This window comes from Cygnus olor, chromosome 16, assembly GCF_009769625.2.
Source record: "Cygnus olor isolate bCygOlo1 chromosome 16, bCygOlo1.pri.v2, whole genome shotgun sequence".
NCBI lineage: Eukaryota > Metazoa > Chordata > Aves > Anseriformes > Anatidae > Cygnus > Cygnus olor.
In genome coordinates this window covers 5,845,139-5,867,759 of record NC_049184.1, presented here as the reverse complement: position 1 = coordinate 5,867,759, position 22,621 = coordinate 5,845,139, and the positions used below count along the sequence as shown (strand labels likewise).

The window sequence follows — 22,621 nt, the reverse complement described above, 5'->3', positions numbered from 1 at the left end:
GAGCCACTCTGCTCATACGGGTTCTCTCACTCGGTCACTTTTCAGGAGCACGGATTACTCTAACACAGCTCGAGCGCCTGGTTCTGCTCAGGTGGGGTGCAAGTAGAGCACCGTGCCCTTTGTGGACGTGGTTATTTGGCTGCTGGAAGAGAGGGTCAGGCTTCCTGCGCCTGGATGCAGCACAGGACCAGCCAGCGCATTTTAAGCTACTGCTGCAACGTGATTCATGGTTAATTACAAATCAAAGTGGTCAAAACACCGGGTCACGTCACATAGGAAACAGCCCTGTCAATCACACCGCCTTGATGGGTGTCTTCAACTGGTGACAAGGGAACACGTCAAGCACTGAAAAACACCATCCAGGACTAAAAACTGGGACACTGAAATGTCATAGAAGGCTCCCAGCCAAACAATAATAAAAAAAAAACAGTCAAGCAAAATTTTTCACAGCCCAGGCCTTACAGAGGTGCAGAAGGACTCTCCCATCCAAGCAATACACTCTCCCACTGACGTGGCAGGCACGTAACCGCCTCCTACATCTGTCTCCTGCGTGCACAACAGGAGCACTTGGTATAAAAAAATAAAAGCCTCGTATGGTTTGAATTGCCCAATGACACATACATGGCAGCAAGTTCACCAAAAGCTCATGATTTGTGCCAAATCTTTCTAAATGTATTTAGAAGGAGCAGGGATGAACGAAAGCTTTTTGAGCGCCTTGCTGGTTTCTCTCCCTTGACCTGGGGAGCAGAAATGAGAAGAGATGACCACGTCCACAGTGTCAGCTCTGCAGACAACACTGCCCACCCAGGAAGATCAGGCATTACACAGCAATGTGCATCTCTGTTTGGTGGGAGGGAACGTTTTAATGTAAAGAAAAAGCCTTTGGTGGGAACTTCTTCACCGGGCAGCTCCTGGCCATGCCCAGCAAGGACCCGGAGGTCAGCAGAGGACACCGCGCATTACCCTTGCTAGCGAAGCATCCGTGTCACAACCCGCTTGCTTTTGAGACTTGCATTTCACTTGTACATGTGTATTCTCACACTTAAGCGGAGGCTGGGCTGATGTAAAAAGGCCTTGGGATTTCTCAAGGTGGGTACCTGGCCGCATAACACCTTTTCCCCCAAAGCTGCCTTCGGAGCACCCCGTACAGGGACCACGCTGGTGACCCGCGTCCATCTGCTTGTGTGCCAGATGCGACCTGTGCCAGGACAGAGCTGCAACCTTCCTGCTTATTTCAGCTAACGTGAAACCGAACCTCAGCCACATCAGAAAACGAGCTTCAGAGAGAGACCCCAGGTCCCAGCCCGTGCAGTCCCTGACCACGAGTGAGAATTTTGGAGCGAGCTCGGAGCGAAGCAGCATCGTCCTCTCCTCTCCTCCCTCTCCTGCCACCGGTTCAGCGCTCGGTTTCCCTGGCAACAAAAAAGAGCATCACCACAGCCTTCTCCCTCGCAAACGGCATACGAAAATGTGTCATTTTTTTCTGCTGGTGTCTTTTATCGCTAGGGAATAAGCCTGAACTCAGAACTCACCACTCAGCAAAGATGGAAATAGATCTCCATTATTTCTATTTAAAATTTAAGTACCTTTGGAGCCTTTAAGCTTGTCCAGAGACAGGTAGCGAGTAAGGGATTTTAATTCATTACGTTAAAAAAAACCTTGCTGAAGTTCACCTTTAAAGATAAATTATACAATCTGACGAGTTTGGGGAAAAAAATGCAGCTCATAAATTTAAAATCTGTATTGTAGATTCTGTTAATATTCTCTTTTGAAAAGCATTAGAAATGAAGATTACAAATTTAATAATGTAACACAGGGGAGGAATTATCCTCCTCCCCGCATAAAAAGGCAATTTGTTCTTGCCTATAAATGGACTTTCTATTACTGTCATTAAACCAGCATAACGTGCTAAAATTAAAGGCTGCCCCACCGCAGCCCTGTGGCAACCCACGGCCCAGAACCTCTCATCCCAATGATTTAGGGCATCGGGATGAGAGAGGGGCAGCGGACTCTGCTCGCTGCCAAGTGCCATCTCCTCGCCATGGGACACTGTGGCACTGCTGGGCATTAACAAGGGACTGAAAAGCAACTGGACTAAACTAATAGGGGGGAATAAAATTCAGGAGCAGAGGAAGATGCTGGGCCTGTGCCCTGAATCACAGGATCATTAAGGTTGGAAGAGACCTCCAAGATCACCTGGCCCAACCATCCCCATACCACCATCATCACCCACTAAGCCATGTCCCCAAGCACCACGTCCAGCCTTCCCTTCAACACCCCCAGGGACGGTGACTCCACCACTTCCCTGGGCAACCCGTCCCAGTGCCTGACCGCTCTTTCTGAGAAGAAACGTCTCCTCATTTCCAACCTGAGGCTCCCCTGGTGCAACTTGAGGCCATTCCCCCTAGTCCTATCCCTGGTTACCAGTCACCATCTGTGCCCAGCCCACCGGGACCCTTTTCCCCCGCAGAGCACCAGCTCCTCACCCCTCAGCATGCTGAGCGTGCCTGGACCACTGGGATGCTGCAACAACCACACGAGGACTTACCGAGCAGCACCAGGATTACATACACTCAGTGGCTTCCTCAAACAGACAACTACATGCAAACAGCTCCACTGAAAGAACGTTAAAAACATACTGTCGTGTCTTCGCTGTCCTTTGTCCCATGGCTCTTTCGCTGTCTGTAAGATACTGATGGGTTATGACACATCTCAATAATAAAAGAAACCTCTTTGTCACTTCTTAGCATCAGCACCACCCCTCCCTTCAGCCTTGTACTGGTACTGTACCTACACAGCTGCACATTCCTTCTGTCACTTGATTTAACTAAATGGAAAAAAAAAAACAAACTGTTTCACCCATACTTTACACAGCAGGCAGCTGGAAAGCTTGCTCACATCTTCGTTAATTCTAGAAATCTGAGCAACTAGCACTGGGGGATGAGTTTATAGCAGCTGCTGACGGTTCTTGTCATTTTTGTTCATGAATTGCAATGAGTCTTAAAAGGAAAGAAGCCGGTGTTTGGTCAAGACTGCTGCAGAGTAACGTTGGCCAGCACGCCCAGAAGGGGCTGTCAGCAAGCAGGCTGGCGTGCCAGGCCAGCACAGGACCTGCTAATGGATGGCTCTGACAAGATGTGCCCTCTGCTCCGTGACAGGTCGGGTCTCACCCTGTTGGATGGCTCTCGCTGCATGCAGTCATCAGTATTTGCTTAAAACCTCCCCATTTACCCAAATGCTAATTCGAAGAAGCTCAGCGCTTGGAATAATGGCAGAAAATGAACACGAAGGGGACCTGTGATAACCAAAGAATCCATTTGCGAGTCTGACACGCGCACAGCAGCACTGTGCAGTCTCCCCCAAACCCAGGTTTCTGTCTCCCCGCTGCAGCGGTTACGAGGTCATACGCGTGCAGATGGTTGGAGGTCCGTGCCTTGCCCTTGGCCTACTTTGGAGAAAGGCATTGTATCTCACTTCTGCTCCGACTACCTGCTTCAATCAGAGTAAGCTATACGGCATTTGATTTTGAAGCAAATCAAAATTTCAGCTCTCTGGATCCATAAATGACTATGATGCATCTTCCTGGCACCCTGCGAGTCAATATTCCTTCTCAGAGCGTCCTTCTGTTGTATCCCTTCTCCTCAGAAATTCCATTTTATCAAGCACGACTTGGCCCTTTGAAAGTTACGCAAAATTTGACTTTTTCATATATTTTCTACTAGAGATATGTGACTTTCTCCACTGCATTTTACTGCAGTGGAGCTTTAAAACAACTTTCCCTTCCAACGGTCCCCAATCCTTTGCACAGCTGCCTAATGAATTCAGAGTGTGACATTTTGTTTTTCACACTGAGGTACGAGAGAAGCTGTAAACCATCGCTGTGAGATGAACTAGAAAACACAGGAGGCAGCAAGCCCTTCCCACCAGCCAGCCCCAATACCCTCAGCAGCACCCCCTGTACCTTGCAAGTCTCAGTTTGTACTCAACCAACCAACAAACTTCACTAAACAAACCAATGTCAGCTTCGTGGAGTATATAAAAGCCTCTATAAACAACAGGGTTTCACAAACCCCAAATAAATTCTCTCCTTATTTTTGATACTCCGCTTCCTACCCCTACCTGGCTACTTGGACGCTTTGGTCGTGAAGTTGTTCCAGGATCCCAGTGGATGTAAATCCTAGAAAGACTTTCCAGAGCACTGCAAAAACTCCTCTGATGTCACCCACACAGGAGGCTACAAATTGGCACCAGTATTTGTCAACGCTTTGTTTTGATCTTTTGGCAAACAAATCTACCCTCTGAAATGTTTGCAGGAAGCAAAGATAAAAAGCAGTAATGAATAAAGACCAAAGAAGTTTGAAGGGCTTATTTTTACCAAGTAATCAATACCTTCTGGCAGCCTTTCTCCAGCTCTAATAATACCAGCGAGGACAGTAACCCTTGGCAGTTTTTGTTCACCGCTCTACAAACATTATCTAATTAAGAATCACAATCTACTCCTGGGAAGGAAAAAGAAAAAAGGAAAGCATGAGCTGAAGTTCTTCTACAACGAGAGAAGGTAAAAAGAGGATGAGTGTTGGAAGAGGGAGATAGTGAGTGCCAAAACGAGGTTAGAGCTGAGGAGCTCCAGTTTTTGCATGCCCATTCTACTAACCACATCGTCCCTCCGGGACCAGCTAGAGGGAAATGGTTTATTGTTCACACAAAACGTGCTCACATTTGCAATCTGTGCTCAGCACAACCCTTGGTTTTACTTTGCTGCGATACAGCATTAGGACGGCTGCCCAAGCCAACGCATTAATAAATCAAAGTGACAATAAGGCAGTTGGAGGGAGATAAATTATTGAGCTCAAAGCAATTTAATGCTTAAAGACTAAACTGCAAAAGATGGGAGCTGCTGAACATGGAGTCTGATTTTCCTCGGGACAGCTTTACTGATATGCTTAGGCTGCCAGTCCAGCGAAAATCTGGAAGAGGAAACACTGCATCTTATCTCTTCATTGAAACATGGCAAGTGATGTCATCAGTTTCATCTAAGAAGCAGTATCTCTTTGCAATCACTGAGTTCTTTCATACGGCTGTTTCCCACCTTCGCTCCGCCGAAGTCAAGAGGCGGATGATGAGTAGCTGACAGTAACCTATTTACAGATCTCTTCTCCATCTGAACTCAATTTATATGACTAGTGCTGCGTAAGAGTCTTCTGAGATTCCTTACAGGCAGGATGGTCCTTGGGATCTATTCTTCTCCTTTCACAGCTGGCTATTCCCAGTAACTCCCACTGCAACGCATCCAGGAGAGAACCGAACTCTTCTAAATCCTACCTGCCATAACCAAACACATCCTGCACAGCCTGTTATATTACAATGGAAAGATTTTCCTATTGAAAGCACTATAAATAAAACAGCAGTTGCATTAAATTCAATAAATTCACACACACACACCCCTTTGTGTTTAACAAACACAGAACCATATTCAAGGATCCCAATTATAAAGCAAATGAGTAATATAAATCCATTTCTCATACAGTCCCTCGTCCCATAGGGACAGAACATGTTTCATATTGATGCATTTTATACAGATGGTTTTATCTTTGAAGAGTAACAGATTCCTAATATACACCTTTAATGCCAAGTTCACCAACAAGATGAAAGTCACTGCACACATTTTGTTGAGAGCTAATTATTTACAGCCATTACAGCCTATTTACACCTCACACCCCAGGCCTCTGATTTGGGGGAAGGTGTCTACAGCCTCCAGAAGACTTGTGGGATTCCTTGCTAGGGTCAACAAGATGGGCTCACAGCCATCTCCCTAAAATCTCATCCCCTTCAGGAAGGTTTGTGCCGGCTGCCTGCATGCAAAAAGACCTAAGAAACTTGTAACAATTATATTTCACGAGTTATGGCCAACACTGTTGTCATAAAAAAGCAGCAAGAGGAAAAATGTTACTCTTGACAGTAATGAGATTTTGCTTAAAAAAAGAAGAAAACCATAGAAACGGTTTCCGCCAATGCTGAGCATCTTCCCAGTGAGGAACAGAGAGCAGATGCCCTACATAGCTTCCTGCCTTCTAAGAAGCACATGCACCACAAACCAAAGGTTAAAGAATATGATCAGCAAATTTTCTTCACGATAGCCAAAACCGGGCACTCAGTCCACTCAGTTGCTTTCAAAGTTTCCCTACCTTGCAGTTCTGCTTTAATGTTCCTAATGGAAAAATTAGGTCAGCTACGAATCTCTGGTCAGCATCTCAGTATTATGGGATAGCACTCTGAACTTCTGTTGGCTTTTAGAGGTTCGACACAAATCTTGACTTTTAAAACATAACGATACAGCTTCGGGCCTCCAGCTATTCTCAGATGTGTTCTTCTGCGTCTTAAAGAAAATAATTGGAAGGGAAAGACAACATCAGCAAGGACCCTAAAACAGTAGAGAGGTGAGAGAGACAGGTGCTACAGCAAAAAAGAACATATTTTACCCAGTTCTCAACAATGTATTTGCTAAATATACACAGGAGTTCAGTGCCTCCTTGAAAATCAGGATTAAGAAATAATGACAAAAAAAAAACAGAGACAAAATCCAACCCCAGATCAGGAGGTATGTTCAGACATGACAAAGGCAGCATGAGGACAGAGAGTTAGAACGAGGTACTCCAAGTTCCCTCCAGTCAGCCCGAGTAACTCCTAGGTGCTCCTCTAACCACCGTGGAAGCTGCACTTCCTCCAGGCTCTTTTTGCACACACAGAACAGTTTTGTAGCACACAGAAACACGGTTCCAGTACAGACGTTCTTCCTTTAGTCCCACAAAAAGCCACCAGTTGACTCCGTGACTCCAGGCAGTTTTGATACGGCCACCTGTACCAAGGCTCACAACGGGAATAAACCACCTCAGCGTTTCAGTGGGCACCTGACGCTTTGGTGGTGATCTGCAATATTAGAGGTGGAAGATAGATTTCAGGTCATCAGCTCCATCAACCTGGAAAGGGCCCCGGGGTGCTCACCTCGACCTAAGCCAATGTCTAAGACCTAAGCCATGTCTAACCCCAGAGTCAGCACGTGTCGATACAAATCCACTTCTGGAGTCTTCTGAACAAAGTATTTTCTATTACTTTGGGGCAGCCATTACAGAGTCACAATATTTAGTCAACCTTTTACTTCTACAGTCATTAATCATGCACCATTTAACTACTGGTTTGTCATTTACTCTCCTAATCCTTTTCAAATCCTTCTGCTTATTTTCACATCTTTTTTCAATCCCGTTCTGTGCGTCTCACTAATTACACTCCTTCGCTGTCATAGGCTGCTTCAACACAGACACGCTGAGCCCGAGGTGGTTCGATCGCTTGCTGGGTTATGTGTCCAATGAAGATTTGCCACTGCAACATTGAAAACAAAACGACGTCACTGGAAGACCACAAAATATGCTTAATTATCTGGACAGCTACTTAGCACTCTATGGAAGGAAGGGTGAGGGGCCATTTGGTGTTGTGCTTGAAGACAATGTTTCTAAGCCTGCAAGGGACAATGAGAAAAATTGCCTACGGTTTCCATCTTTTTTAAATAAACGTGTTCCCTGGCTTTTCAAAGGGCTGTTGTTTGCCATTTCATTGCGTCCCAAGGCAGCTGGTCTCGGGAGACTCGCAGCCTCTGAAAGGGGGCAGGGGAGGCCAGCCTACAAGTCGGAGGTCAGCAAAAGCCAGGATGCATCCAAGTGGCAGATGTCAAATACGGGTGGTAGACAGATGAGACAGGCATCGCCTCAAAATTTAAACTCAACTGAATTATTCATGGTGAGAAGGAAGAGAAGAGGCAATGTGATGTATATAATAGACAGAAGAAACTGAGGGAAGTGGATGACTGACTGCCGTGAGGAACAGTGGACTGGTTTTCAGAGGTACCCAGAGTTTTAGAAAGACTACCCAAAATGTATGTATGGCTCCACAGATTTACTACCAGAGACATTTTTGGATGTCACTGCAGGTCTCAGCAAGAGTCTGACCATGTAAATCGACATCCACATGCCCTCTGGACTCTCAGTTTTCATTTCGCTTCTGGAGTGAGTCTTGACCTCTTCTGCCAGTGATGCAAACGTTAAGACAGCGCATACGGAATGTGGAAAGGCTGCAGAGTAACGGCTTCATTCAGCCCGGGACAGCTAACGAAGGCTGGTGAGGATCAGTTACATGCCACCATCGCTAGCTACTAACTCAGCATCTCCAAAAAAAGATGGGAGGAAGCACTCAGCACTCCCACCTCCCCCGGAAAATCTCGGAGGTGGCTAGCAGCCCACACCGAGGAAAACGTGCGGAGCTCAAAGGGGAGCTGAACTCAAACAGCTTCATTCAGCTCGCAGAGCACTGTTGACACACGGCTTTCAGAACAACACTTCCAGCTGAAACCCAAGCATTCAACGACAACCCATGACGGCTTACCGACTGCCTCCCAAAACAACGGCCTGCCCCGTTCAGGAGGTTGTTGGACAGCTTCCACATGCCAAGAAAAACGCTGTGGCCGCAAGTGCCAAGCATACTCGTGTGTAACCCTACTAGATCAGCAGCTTGGAATTAATTTAGGAGCGTGGATCAGTCCTCAGACATTTTTTTGCCATCAGTAAGACCTACTGAAAGTGCTAAAGAGGAATTATTACGCATAACACCTGCAAGAACTTGCTGTAAACAAATTTGGCAGTACCGGGAGGTTCCTTTATGGCATAATCCATTTTTATATACACCTAATATTTTCAGGTTTTCAAACGATTGTCAGTGTGTTTGTAGAGACTGTTAATGAAACTCATTGCTAAATGCAGTTACGATTCTGTAGCTATTAATACAACGTGACATCAGTTATGTCAGCTTCCGAGTGAATCACAGTCGCAAACTTGTAGGTGTTCGATAGCTGGTTGTCAAGTTGAAATAGAACACTGTTAAATATAATCCAAGTCTGTCCTAGTTTTTCAGCTCTTTTCCTCTTTGTGCGCTGCAGCCTTAGTGGACTGAACACCTGCAGTTCTGAAGAGATAAGCACAGGAAAATTAAGGGAAAAAACACATCGACTGTTAGACCACTTAGATCAGCAAGTTTTAAAATGTTTGCTTTTGACTGCAATTTCATCTCAAGTCTGAGAACTGTAAGAGCTTACGAGAACAGGTCAATGAATCTTTTACAACGCCCAAACCTTGCAAGATGCACTCATATCAAGATGTTAAGCTTTCTTTTTTTCCTTACAAACTGAAATAAAAGGCTGAGAATCTTTGCTATCATAGATATTTAGCATTAGAGCAGGCAAAATCCAGCTTTCAAACCATTTACTGAGGCAAAATACAGCTCGAACCGACATTACTGACACCTGCAGAACACTTTTGTATCGGTCAGCCCGTACAAAAAAACTTTCGTAACAGAACAGACAGAAGCCTGGGAAATTATTCAGGAGCATTTTGATCAATTAAACTTTTTCAGCCCATCACGATGTCACCCCTCCAGGATTCACTTCCCTCCACCGCCTGCCTCCCGACCATTTCTTGTGCGGTTAATATCCTGTACAGCTGATCTCTGGAAGCCCAGTCTTTGGACGCCAGGGGCAGGTGCTGAGGGAAATAAACAGTTTTAGAGATTTCAGGAAATTAAGCAGAATTGTGGCCCGAAAGAAGACTTCCTGATTTTCCAGTCAGTCTGTCCTACAAGCTTGCTGCCTCTCTGCAGCAGATGGTTGCAGCGAACAGACTGTGAAAACGGTGTCAAGTACACCAACTAAAATGGACTGTGGATAATTTGCCTGGTATTATTCCTACAGCAGCAAGCCAAACTTTACCTCAACCAATCATACAATATTTCATTGGTCTCTCTAGTAGGTAAACTAGGCGGCACAGAGTCAAAAATAGAAAACAGTGAAATAGGACCAACACGATGCCATGTTAGGGGCACCTGGCTTGGGCTGGGTCTTGGGAAAACTGAGTTTAGGATTTAAAAAAAAAAAAACAAAAAAAAAACCTGTTGTCCCAGAGCAGTAAGAGTGTTTCTCCAGACACAGAGCAGACAGGTCACAAGAACAGATTTACTTGTGATGCTAGCCAGAAGTTAGAAATTCAGTGGAAACGGATGAAAAACAAGTTTATAGAAAGATAGCTCAAGTCTCTGGCATTGCTCAAGAAAAGGAAACCCTGTGCCAAAGGGGAGAGCTGAGAATTGCTATTGTGAAACAGTCCAGAAGAGGGTCCTGAGGAACAGACGTGATCAAAAGTCAAGCTCTTCTCTTATTTTCAAGTGGTGCTTTCTCATGTCTTCATTTATCCTCGCATTCCCTTCAAGTGAAGTCCTTCAGACCAGATGGTGAAGCCACAAGCCTGAGTTTTATCATACGCGACCCCTTTATGCAACAGCACCGCATGAGGCTTGCTGTGCACTGACGTGGTGCTGGTTTGATCATCCATACCTGATGCATTTCAGGAAGACAAACCATCAGTTAAATGGCTCTCTTTACCCATGCGATCTTCAGAAGCAGCGCACGCACAATAATAAAACCAAGACCAATACACTGTTCTTTCAGAGAATCGAGCAGAAGTGGAAAATATCAGTGGTGGAATGGCCATGGGCTGCCATACAGAAAGTATCTTCAGCTTGCTTCTTGCCAAGTCTCTAGCTTATCAATAAAACATTGAGAACAGCTTTCTCGATGTCAAGGGAAAGGAGCCAACAAACATGCGTTGTCTGCACAGGGAAAAAACCCACGATGCTAATTTTGGAAAACATCACCTGGTGGAAACGTGTAAATACAGAAAGGAAAGGGGAAAAAACAGACGGGAAATACTGAGAACCCTAGCGGGACACTGCTACTGCAGAAGCAGCAGCAGGAACTGAAGTATTTATAGGCAGGCCAAAACCATGGAGCCTCTACCCAAAGACCTGAGGCTGCTGTCCAAAGGTGGCCCCACGGCCAGCAGCGCCCGGAGCAGCCGATGGATTGCGTGCAGGATTGGAGGGCAGCAGGCAGCTGAAGGGATCGAGCCCACGTGTGGCCAGGTCGTTACACCCATCGAGTGATCATGGAGCCCCCAACAAGGAGCTGCAGGTAGGAGCAGGTGCCTGGGGTGCCAGGAGCAAGGCAGATCTCCCAGCGAGCTGCCGACGGCAGGGAGAGTGCTGCTTCTCCAGTGCTGCGGAAAGCAAGGGCAGATACTTCTAAGCTGAATTATGCGGGAATCGCTATGTGGAAAGCAGGAATACCTGCCTCATTGAAGGCACCCGAAAGGGCAGGGAGGGCACCTCTTCCACCCTCAGCCCCATCCCTCCAGCAGCCGCTCACAGATCCCGTAGGATCAGTGCCACAGCGCTCCTGACGGCCCCAGACGGAGGAGGAAGGCACAGCGATGCCAGCACGCACCGACACCGCGGTACAGGAGCGGGTGTCATGGGATGCTAACGTTACCATGGAAATGTCCTCGTCCCCGCGTAACATTTTGACACTGTTTTCCGAGAGGCAGCGAGGACGTGGCAGCCTGCACGAAGGGGCTGTCAGAGCTTTGCCACGGGTGTCCCTGCAGCCGGCAGCCCCTTCGGAGCGCCCAGGCGTTGGATTTTGACCAAACTGGCAGCTCCGCTTTCGAAAACACACGAGGAAGCTTTTAACGAAACCAGCTCCACAGATCACTGATTTAACGTGTACTGTCTGCCAGGCCGGGCGCTGGCCTGCACGCCCGCTTTGGGCATTTCTTGCCCTGGTTTCCAGACCAGCGTTTTCAGTGCCCTTCCATCAGCTTGTTCCCATCCCAACGAGTGTGCTCCTCCGCTCGCTGGCTCAAACTCGAGGCGGCAGAGCTTCAGCCTCACGCTTGCAGGACTGCTGCTGATTTTCACAATGGCTGGAGGCAGATACGGCCCTAAATCCCATTCATTTTCAATCAAAAGTAGAGACCAGAACTCGCAGGCATTTCTGCCCAACTTTCCATATTTAATATTTAAAACAAGCACACACGCTGGTTGTCAAAACCATGATCCTTGGCAGAAAGCTTGTTTCTATCTTGAGCTACATCAAGTAATACTACCTAGCCTGTTCCATCTAATTACATAGAAACAAAAATCCCAAATCCAGAGGGGATGAATCTGTGGGCTGTGATTCACAAGGCAGATGTACAGGGATCAGCCAGTTCAGGTACAAAACCGTGTGCTTCCTGACAATCAGGTACCAAAATCACCACTGACGAAAGGGGAAACGTAACACTGGGCTGTGACAGTAATTCATCCTGGCTGTGGGGTTTTTGTTTTGTTGAGGTGGGGAGCAGTGGACAACTGACAAACCTCAAAAGTCAGAATGAATCGCTACCTACCTTTGCCGTCAGATTAATTCAAAAACCCCTGTGAAGGTAAAAGGGCCCTGCAGAACTGCTGCAGGGCAACTGCCCCGATCCCCTGGGCCACCAGTGAGACCTCGTATGGGCTACCAGGGCTTCGGCCAGCGGGACGGCGACACGTGCTGGACATCAGAGAGCTACTGGGTCGTATTTGCCATGATGTGGCTCTCCAGGAATGAACCAGCTACAACAGCTGGAAGCCCGACAAGCACGAAAAAGAGGAAAAGCCTTCTCATTTATTTTCCTGACAATGTGATTAAAAACAAAATATGGATATGAAGCAGCAACATTTAATTTTTGAATCAAATTTTCCTTTTTACTAGTACTGCGATGCCATGCATCAAATACAAGAAAGGAAAGGTAAATAGTAGAAATAAAAGTAAAAAAACCAGCCACCCACACAATCATTCCAAGATGCTGAGAAGTGCTAAATGAGGAGCTGGATTTCCAACAACAAAAAAAAAGAAAAACACGTTAATCTTCTTAGACATCTTGGCTGCAACACAATTAACATGTTTCCCGTCCCCATGGCGGGACACATTTCCTGCTAGCTGTAAATACACGCGGTATCGGTGGGCAGCTGGCGGGAGTCCCGCAGCCCTGGAAGCAGGTCTGACCCCGCAAACGCTGAGCTCTTACACCTAAGAGGATGGCGAGATCCAGAGAGGGACAAAATCACACGAGCCGTGGGGAGGGAGACTGCAGCCTCTGAAATCTGACCTGCTGCTGGGCGACCTCACAGTCCCAACAGGTTTGCGGGGATGGTGCAGTTCACCTGTGGATCCTCAGTTACAGATCTCTGCTTCTCAGGCTGCCAAAACCATCCGAAAAACGGTGCGGTGTGCCCAGAGCCGGGAGGGCAAAGCACCCTGTTACAGCCGTGCACCCACCCCCAAATCCCACCAACATCCCCACAGCACAGGTCTGGGTAAACGACAGGTACAGAATTTGGGCTGGTACCGATGGGATCAAATAGGTCACCCCACAAATCAGTAAGAGGAGACTCAGCAAAGCACCAAGTAGTAGCTTCCGAACGCAGAGAGAAATTAAATGCACAAAGGCCAAAGAGGGAGCGAGCAGCCAGGCAGCAATCCTGCAAAGAACAATCTGGAAAGTGGCACGGATCACATCCGAAATGCGAGTCAGGAAGAGGGATGCTCCTGCAAATGCTGTGTGTTTATAGGAACGTCGTACCCAAAGCGTGGGAGACGACTGTTCTCTGCTAGCAGCCGGCCAGAGCTCAGCCAGAGCACTGTCCACGATGCTCCTCGAGCAAGGGCCCGCACACAGCAACGAGGGCAAGGCAGTGCTGGAAAGCTGCTCTGGGCAAAGAATTACATCAGGCTTGTCTAGTGTAAAACGCAAAAGGCTGAAAAAGGAGGGAGAGGGATGAGAGAGAGTGACTGTGGCGATGACGGCCATCTCCTGACGTAGGGTTATCAGCACGGGGAAGAGGAGTGAAGCGTTCCTCTAAAGCCAGAAGCGATCGACTGTTTCCCACGTCACTGGGAGCAAGACAATAGTAACTCGCTTAACTTCCATGAGGATTTAGGTTGAATTTTTAGGGAAAACTGTCCTTCTAATTAGAAATTTCGGCAGGAAGATGACAGTGAGCTGGGGTGCTGACAAGTGACTTCTCAAGGACACCTCCCACCCCTACGTTTCTCGGAGTAAGGACACGCAGACATTCGCAAGAACTCCTCTTAGTCATAAAACAGTTCTAACAAAAATGTGAGATTCACCTCTGTACACGCTGTACTCTCCAAATTGTTGAGCGCTTGAACATTTTAACTGGCTTCTGCAAGACTGTGCGAGTTTTTTGTGTGTTGGAAGAAGGTGATACAACGCTAACGGCATGAAGCTGAAACCCATTAACTGCCACGGGGATTTAACTGTGGCTAGATTTGGTTAAAAAATGGGGCTGCTGAGCTCTGCTTTATTCCTCTGTGAAGTTCAGCTGGCTCAGGGCTTCCCAGTCCTTTTATGCATGCCGCTTTGCAAAAGAAAAAGCTAAAGATAAAGCTTAAAAGCTGATCCAAGACAAGCATAGTTTGGTAGCAAAAGCAGAGCGTGCCCCATTTGTGCGTGCCGTCGGCAGGTGATTAAAGCACTGGCACCTGCTGAGGCCTCGCTCGTGTTGCACGATCCCTGTCCTGACATATCCCCATACAGTGCAGCTTTCACAGCCTCTTCCAGAAGCCAAAACCAAACCGCAGAGGAGCATTACTGGGGTACATGGACATTCAGATCGCACCGAGCAGCTCTGCAGAGGACTAGAAATCCTTGTTCAAACACGCCGGCCGTGCTTTGAGACAGGTGGCTGTGGGAACGAGCAGGAGCAGAGAAGATGGGAGGCCCGAGAAGCCCGTGTAAGGCAGGTCCCACTGCCCCACTAACTGTGTTAGCAACTTACAGACCATTCCCTAAATTAAAACACTCATGTTTCTAATCTAACCGAGGCACTCAAACACAAGCAGATAGGCCTTCAAAAATAATCGCACAGATAAATTATTTCTCAAAACAGCTACTCCAATCAAACATACTTACTCCCCCACACAAAGCAGGTTCATACATTCTGTCAAACAGAAACGTGGAAGCGAAGCACTTACAGCACTTCCCGACTTGTTCTGATGTAGGAACCTGACGGAGTAAAGACTATTTTCTTTAGCCTGGAGAACAGAGTGCTTTTGAATTAATAAATGTTGCATTAGAATTAATTTCACATGAAATAGAAGCAGGAAGGAAACAGTTTCTCCTAGACAGAAAGCTTTCCAGGGACACACTTCTCTATCTGCAGCAAATTGACAGCAAAACAAGGGGAAGAGATATGCTTCCCCTGTGGCTGGCGGAGGTCACGCAGAAGCAGCCCTCCGCAACTCCTGCACACGTGGCTGGCGAGCACCAACGTCCTCGCAGCACCCGAAAGGTGATGTACGTCCGGCCAGGCGCAGGCGCCTTCGAGGGAAGCAGCGCTGTGCTTTCCACGACTGCAAGCGCTACGGGGACGGCTCGGTGACACCACCAGGAGCCCTTGACCTCACCCATGTCCCCTCTCCCCTGTAAATCCACAACAACTGGATGGCCAATAAGGAAATGTCCGCGGAGCACGAGGCACAGTGCCCGAGATCCTGGGCAAAGCTTTGCTGGCCGCAGAGCCCGAGGGCAGCAGCGCCAGCCGGCCTCACGTCCCTGCTGCACGCACAAGGGCCGTGCTCCTGCGGGCTGAGCAGCCTGAGCCGAAGGGAGAGAGCTGCTTGTCCAAGCACAGACGTGTCCTTGGGCACCCAACGCGCTCTGTGGGAACCCTGCAGGAGTTCTGTGGGTAGGGGGAAAACGAGGAAAAGGTTTCAAGTCCCTCGCTCCTAGAATCAGCTCTTTCACAGGGCTCTCGCTCCCTTCTGGCCTCGAAGACGAAAAAAACCCTTCTCGGGTATCCGCAGCCCTCCACGGGCACACCGGTCACACAGCGGGCAGCAGATCCACAGGACCAAGAGTTCAGTGCAGTGCCTTTAGTGCACAGGTGCAGGAACAGCACAACCCAGCAAGCTCCGCGCCAACCCGAGGTCTGCAGTGCAAGTCAGTCACTGCATGTACGATCCGGATCAAGTCCCGACAGGGTGTGAGACCGGCAGGCTCTGCAGGCGTTAGCCACGGCACCTCTGCTGTTGGTTCACTCCGTACACCTTCCTTTGATGGAGGAGTGATTTGACAGCAGCTCCTCTAAAATCATTCTGATTTTTCAATTTTAATCCCTTTGTAAAACAAACTTCTGCTCGCCCAGAGCCAGAACGTGCCCAGCTGGGAGAAAGGCACTCCTTCCAACCAACAGGACAACCTGCGGCCAAGGTACACCCCAAGGAGAGGGAAAAGCCACGGCTTTCACTGCCTCCTGCACAAGAGAGCCGGCGAGGTTCATAGCAGGGACCAGGCCACAAGCAAACTCCCTCCACACCTGGTTATTCCAAGGCTGATTCGGATTTGTCCTGCAGCATCCCCTGGGTAACGCATTGCCAGATGAGCCCCAGATTTTAGGGTTTTGCAGGGTTTCGGGGATGAACTATCATCTCATTTGTAAAAGGTTAACAGGAAAAATACTTAACACCCCAGCTGTGCAAATAATTTCCCTTGTCCTCTGCGTGAATGTGGTTACCTACCTAACAAATAATTAACAAAACTGTTTTTTTGGTACCCTGCAAACCTCTTAACTTCTTTTGGATGAAGCAAAAGCAGACCACAAGGACTTAACAATTTCAATACATATATATTTTAAAAAAAAGAGTTAGGCTTGAATCATCATTTTCTTTAAACATCATGTGCACCCCAATCCAGCACAGTGCTGCCACTGAGAAATATCCATGGCAACTTGAAAACCTACATAGGGGATCTCTCTATTTAATAACTTTATGGCTCTTTAATGTTTAAAATTATAGAGAAGTTAAATGTTTAAAACTAGAGAATTTCAACAGATACAACCCAGACAAAACGGTTTTCTAAACTAACCTACAAGCCCACAACTAGCCCAGTATTAAACGTTTATCAACCCACCAAATTAATATTTCACATAGCTGCTCTTCACAGCAATTGATCGTAGCGCAGCGCATCTGCCAGTACTCGATAGCGTGTGAAAGCAGCAGCCGAGGCTGAATTTTATCTCGAGCTCAACTCTTTTCTGAACAAGCAGCTGACACGAGGAAGGCTTACTGTCAGTATCTAGGAGACATTTTGACTTTGGAAACCATTTTCTCTCTGCCAGACACTTGGCTCCAGCTGGCTGAGGCACGATCTCATCCTGCCGTCTCACGGCCGTGGCAGTGGTCCACCAAGCACCACTGGGCGGGCACCGTGCTGGGGCACTGACCTGCTGGACTCCGACGCGTCCTTCGCAGCTGCACCACGGCTTCTGCTGGTTCCTCATCAAAGCCTCTGCTCTCCGTGCTTTCATGGGTGTACGAGCCCTGTAACTCACATGAGTTTATCCCTGTACAGATGCTCAGGGATGCCTGGACTTCAGGGCAGCTGTATCTGCAACACGACCCGTGGTTACAGGCTCCCAAACATCCAAACCTGTCTCTCTGTCAGGGCACACCTTAGATGGCTGCTACCAGTGCAAACAGGTTTCCTTCCCAAGGCAGGCAGGACTCAGGATGGAGGAGAAAGGAGCTGGTGCACACCTGCCTCTCACCCTTCAGTCCCAGCACAGCTGGAGCAGACACCCGGGCATGAGAAGTGCTCCTGGATCCTGAGATTCACGCACGGTGTGTTAAGGAACCCCAAGGTCCAGCTCTGATAGCACTCAGGACGACAATGGCGCTCCTCACAGAGACACTGCAGTACGTGCAGGTTCCACAGACTGCAGAGCAGGCTACCCTTCCTTCAGTGATCTTTAGCCCCTCCCTACCTGTGTGTCTTTAGGTGCAGTCCGTGTCCTCTGCAGTGCGCAGGGTCCTGTCTGGAAGCTCCCCCCTCCTCAGAGCCAAGGACTGCTCCTGGATTCCCACCAGGCCCCCCCTTACACCGACTGCCCCCACCGTACAACCACCTCCCCTCTCCTGCCCAAAGCCCACGGGGTTTTGCATGTACGGCTCCAAGTCATCGCTATTGCTCTCTACCAAATCCTCGCTTTCTGCTCTGCTTCAACAAATTTCCCCGAACTCCATGCCCCACAGCTGGGACGTGCAGGCTCTCCACAGTGCCAGCAAGCAGAGGGTTCAGCAGAACATCCCCAGCCTCGGTCCTGGCCTGTGCCGAGACCTCTCGTGGTGGATTTCCAGCACCCCACTCCACACTACTCAGGGTTTCGATTGCAACCTGCACCCAGAGCTCGCGAGCTGTGTACCAGGCAGGTTCCCACAGCCATCGCAAATCCTCGACAGCCTATTTTTAACCCACGTGCACTTGCCACTTGGCAGTTCAGGCCCTTCTGACATGCTGCCACCAGCACAGCGAATTGCTGATTCCAGCCAGGAGCAAGAAAAAGAGTGAGGCAGATCCTTCATACAACCAAGATTTGTGCTCAAACAGTTAAAAACATGCACGGGTTTAAGGCTTGCATTTCTAGAAAAGCGTGCACAGAGTGCAAGCAGAGTCACGTTTAACATGCTGGTGATGGACAGCAGGCAAAGCAAGTCAGGAGAGGGGAGAGGGCCCTGGGATGGCAGGCAGTCCCTCAAAGCCCAGCAGGGCAGAGGAATAACCCCCAGGACAAGTGCAACCAAGGCAAACAAACCTGCTTTGTACGGAGAGGCACGTAACCGTTCAGATATTTACGCTTAATTTTTTTTTTTAAACCTCTTTTTAGTCTACTACTCCGTATGGGAAAAATGAGCAGAGTTCAGGATAGGCATTTGCATAAGTTAAACCAACACCTAAGCAGATAATAACCGCAGTTTCAGAATCCTTAACTTCCGCTGACATTGATGGGGACCTTCGTGGAGCAAAGATAGCAGCACTCAGCCAGCAGGAAGTACAGCAACATTACCATGCCGAGATCAAAAGAGTTATTAACCTAGAGTCCTTACACTATTGAGTGCAGACAGTAATTTCTGTTATTTCAAAGCCCCACTGCAGCTTACCGGTGAACAGAGCTCCGTGTTTGCTCAGAGTATCCTCTTTGTGTAAGCAGCTGAGGAATGAACAGGGTATTACAACACAGGAGAGCAAATTTCAGTGCCACTCCACATCCATCCCTTTGGTGAGACAGGCACGTGATCCTATGTGCCACGGCACACATCTGAGGCTCCATCACCCCCTCCCTATAGGGTGATTAGCTCTGGAAGCATTCAAAAAATCCACTTTCTCACTCCAGGTCCTTCACTGCCATCATTGTCCTGTATATACTCGCCTCCTGCCTCTGTGCACCGTGATATAAGCAGCAGCATCTGCATCCGCTTCACTGCTGAGAAATCCGTTTTCTCACATCATCACCGGTTTTGTGGCAAGCAGAAGAGAAGATGAGAACAGCCTTCTCTTCTACTGCCTGAAAGATGGACAGTAATGAACAAAAGGGCCAATACAGAAAAGGAAACGTTACAAGTAAAAGCATTTTTCAAAAGCAGATCCATTTTTCAAGAGAAAAAGTGGAACATCCTAGAACCCACAGATGTTACCAGCATTGGCCAAACCTAGCTAGCTGTTTCCATGTCACCATACCTCTCAGCATGGGCTCTCCTGAAAAATCTCCTTCTAATCCCTTTAATCTGACCCACCTGTAGTAACTCAAATGAAACAACTCGAAAATTGTCCTTGTTTGTAGATCTGAGTTCTCATTAGTTCCCAAACACCTCTTTTCAGAAGGGGTGGCGTGGCCATCTATCAACTCCTCGTCTTTTTCCGTAGGATGAGTATTCTCCTAAAGATGTGCTTCTCAGCTTCAGACAAAATGGATGATGTGCCTGTTTGAAATAAGATTGTTTACTTTGCCAATGCTCGTGGGATCAATTTATTTATTTTTTTGCTGCCCTCTCCTGTGGAGAACATCTTGCCAAATGCAACATTCACCTCCCTGAATGAGCTATCAAGATTTTTTTTTTTTTTTTTTTTTTGACAGAAATCACATTGCAACCCAAACTGGTCAGAATCTCACTCTATGCACGGGTATGAAAATTACAGAATCTTGTCTGGCACAATTTCATCCTTTCTTTTATCATTTCCCTTTCATGACATTTACTTCCTTGAAAAAAAAAAATACAGGCTTCTGGTTTTAACACACACAAAAATACAAAGCAGCACACATTCATTCTTACTGGTTGCTCATATGTGTCTGAATACCCATTCAGAGGCACAAAATACAGAAACAACGCTGCAACATCCCCAGTGTGCTGCACATCACCCCAAACAGCTTTACTGATGAGGCTAACTCAGGCAGGCAAGATCCTCTAATAAGCTGCTGGAGAATGAGGTCTTAATTGTAGATTTATTTAATTCAGAGACAAGCACTTGTGCTGTATAAAGACAGCCTATTAGCATTCATGCATGAGCATTCAGTAAGCGTGAATAGATAAATACAATTGTGGGCAAAACCATTTTTCTAAGCACTGGAACAGGAAGTATTCACTTAAACCGTCACCCAGCACAGAGCAAAGGGGGCTGGACAGCAGGGAACGAAATGCTGCTCAGGGCTTCGCATCGAGTGCTTGTACTCCAGCACGTCTCACCATCAATCATTTCTGAAGCAACAGCGCCAAGACTTCCCAAAGCTCCCGTTATCGTCATGCATGCTCCCCAGCATTCAAACCAAGTATGAAGTGAAAATAAATCAAGAGCAAAATGTAGAGGATAACATTAAAATAAATATATATCCACTGGAGGATACAATCTTCTGCCTGCTGCCTGGCATCCTTGCATGATGCTGATGACAATCATAAGTTAATCACACAGATGATGAATTTATTCTTACGTCAATTCCTTTAGAAACAACAATGTTAAAGGTGCAGCAGTGCTGATTTGCCCATGTATTCCTGCTGGCATCTGCACATCCTGGGATGAGCTACCAGACAAAGGAGCATGCCGGCATTTTGAGGGATGCAACCATGACAGTCCATGTTAAAACACGCCTTAGTTACCAACTTTCATTATTTGCTGCTCAGATTCATGTATGGGTTCGGTCTCTGGCACAGCATGTACTGTGAAAAACATCATTCATTTATGAGTGAGCTGCTGGGGATGGATAAAGTGCATATATACACTGCATCCACTGCTTTGTGTCCTCTCTACCCACGCAGCTGCTGTGCCGCCCTCCACTCCCAGCACCTTCTCCAGCACCCAGTGCCCTTCCTCTCCCATTCAATCCAATTTCTTTCCTGCTTTTCCTTACCCAACAGCCCTCTTTTCGAAGCTCGGTCTCATCTTCTGGACACTGCCAACTCTTTGAGGCCAGAAACATCTTTACAAAGCAGGCAAAAATCACCGCACCCCCTCTGAAAGGCTTTTGTACTTATTTCGTGATCTACTTCACTCTCGTTTAAATGGATTTATTCCCCCGCTCCCCAGCCCTGGAAGCAGCACGGTGTGCTGTGCTAAGGACCCCTCAGAACCACCAGCCTGAGAGTTGGCTGCACGCAGCCCCGCGGCACAGCGGCGCGATGCCCGGCAGCAAACCCACCTCCTCCCTGCGCGCCGACCCCACCGCTCCGCGCAGGAGGCAGCCAGCACCGGGCGGCCGACGCTGAAGCCTCTCTTTGGCGAACGTACCCCGATTTCGATACCGACCGGGAGAGAGAGCACGTTTCATCGCCATGAAACACCTTCCCTCCTAACCTCTGCGGGCACACGCTCCCCAATGCGTACCAGTGGGCATCCCAACGCCAGGCACACCATGGGTGCTGGACCACCTCTGGGCAGCCGTTCCTTGTCATGATGTAGACCACAAAAGGGGACCACAGATGGGGACCGCTGACACCCCCAGCCCTCAGCTTGGGCCAGGGTGAGCGCCAGCACCCCCGCAGTCCCCAGCTCTCCTGCCAGCCCCCACCACAGCCCTCAACGCCCCGAAACGCAGCCGCCACTCGCTACCTGCTTCCAGCACACCGGTGGCCGGGCGGGCACCATCCCCTCGCCCACCACAGCCCCCTCCCCAGCCCCTTTAGGGTCCTTCCACCGCTCCCCGTCCTCCCACAGGGGCTCCCCCCATCCTCACTGCACCCCCATCTACCCACCCAGCCCCGACCCCACACCGCTCCCTCTCCCCCTACCCGCGTCCTCCTCGTCGAAGCTGTTCATGCACGGGAAATAAATGGCCAGGGCCTCGAAGGAGGCGGAGAGGCTGAGGCGGCTCTGAGACCGCTCCATGAAGAGCCCGGAGCCGGGGGCACTGCCGGGGGCTTCCCCCGCCGCCGCCGCCGCCGCCGGGGGCTTGGCCAGCTTGGCCGCGCCATTCTTCACTCGGAGCACGGCCCGCGGCGTCTTGGCTGCGGCAGGGGCCTCGGCGAGGCGGTGCGGGGCGGTGCGGAGCGGTGCGGAGCCGAGCTGTGCGGTGCGGAGCGGAGCCGAGCGGTGCGGAGCCACCTGCTGCCGCCCGGCGCTGTCGGTGCCGCCCCGCTCCGGGGCCGCGGCCCCGCCTCACGCCCGGCACCGGCGCCGCCAATGGCGGCCCTGAGGGGAGGGCAGGGGGGGGAAGGGAAGGGGGTGGCGGGGCCGGGCCCGACTACCGCAGACCCAGGCCCCTCTGCTTCGTGAGGGGAGCCCCGGGACCGGCCTCGCCTTAGCGCAGTAAAGGGGATGCCGCCGTTGTGGTCTGGTGCCCGTCCCCCCCCCCCATAGAAAAATAAACACAAAAGTTA

General features: G+C 48.9%; 1 protein-coding gene across 1 annotated transcript in view; it reads right to left on the bottom strand.

Moving 5' to 3' along the window:
* The window catches only part of RIMS4 (regulating synaptic membrane exocytosis 4), a 54,571-nt gene extending 32,218 nt beyond the window's left edge, over nucleotides 1-22,353 (bottom strand). Inside the window, exon 1 of the mRNA XM_040575825.1 lies at nucleotides 22,034-22,353. Coding sequence (XP_040431759.1) covers nucleotides 22,034-22,130 — 97 coding nt within the window. The 5' untranslated portion in view covers nucleotides 22,131-22,353. The remainder of the gene's footprint in view (nucleotides 1-22,033) is intronic.
* Nucleotides 22,354-22,621: the final 268 nt, after the last annotated feature.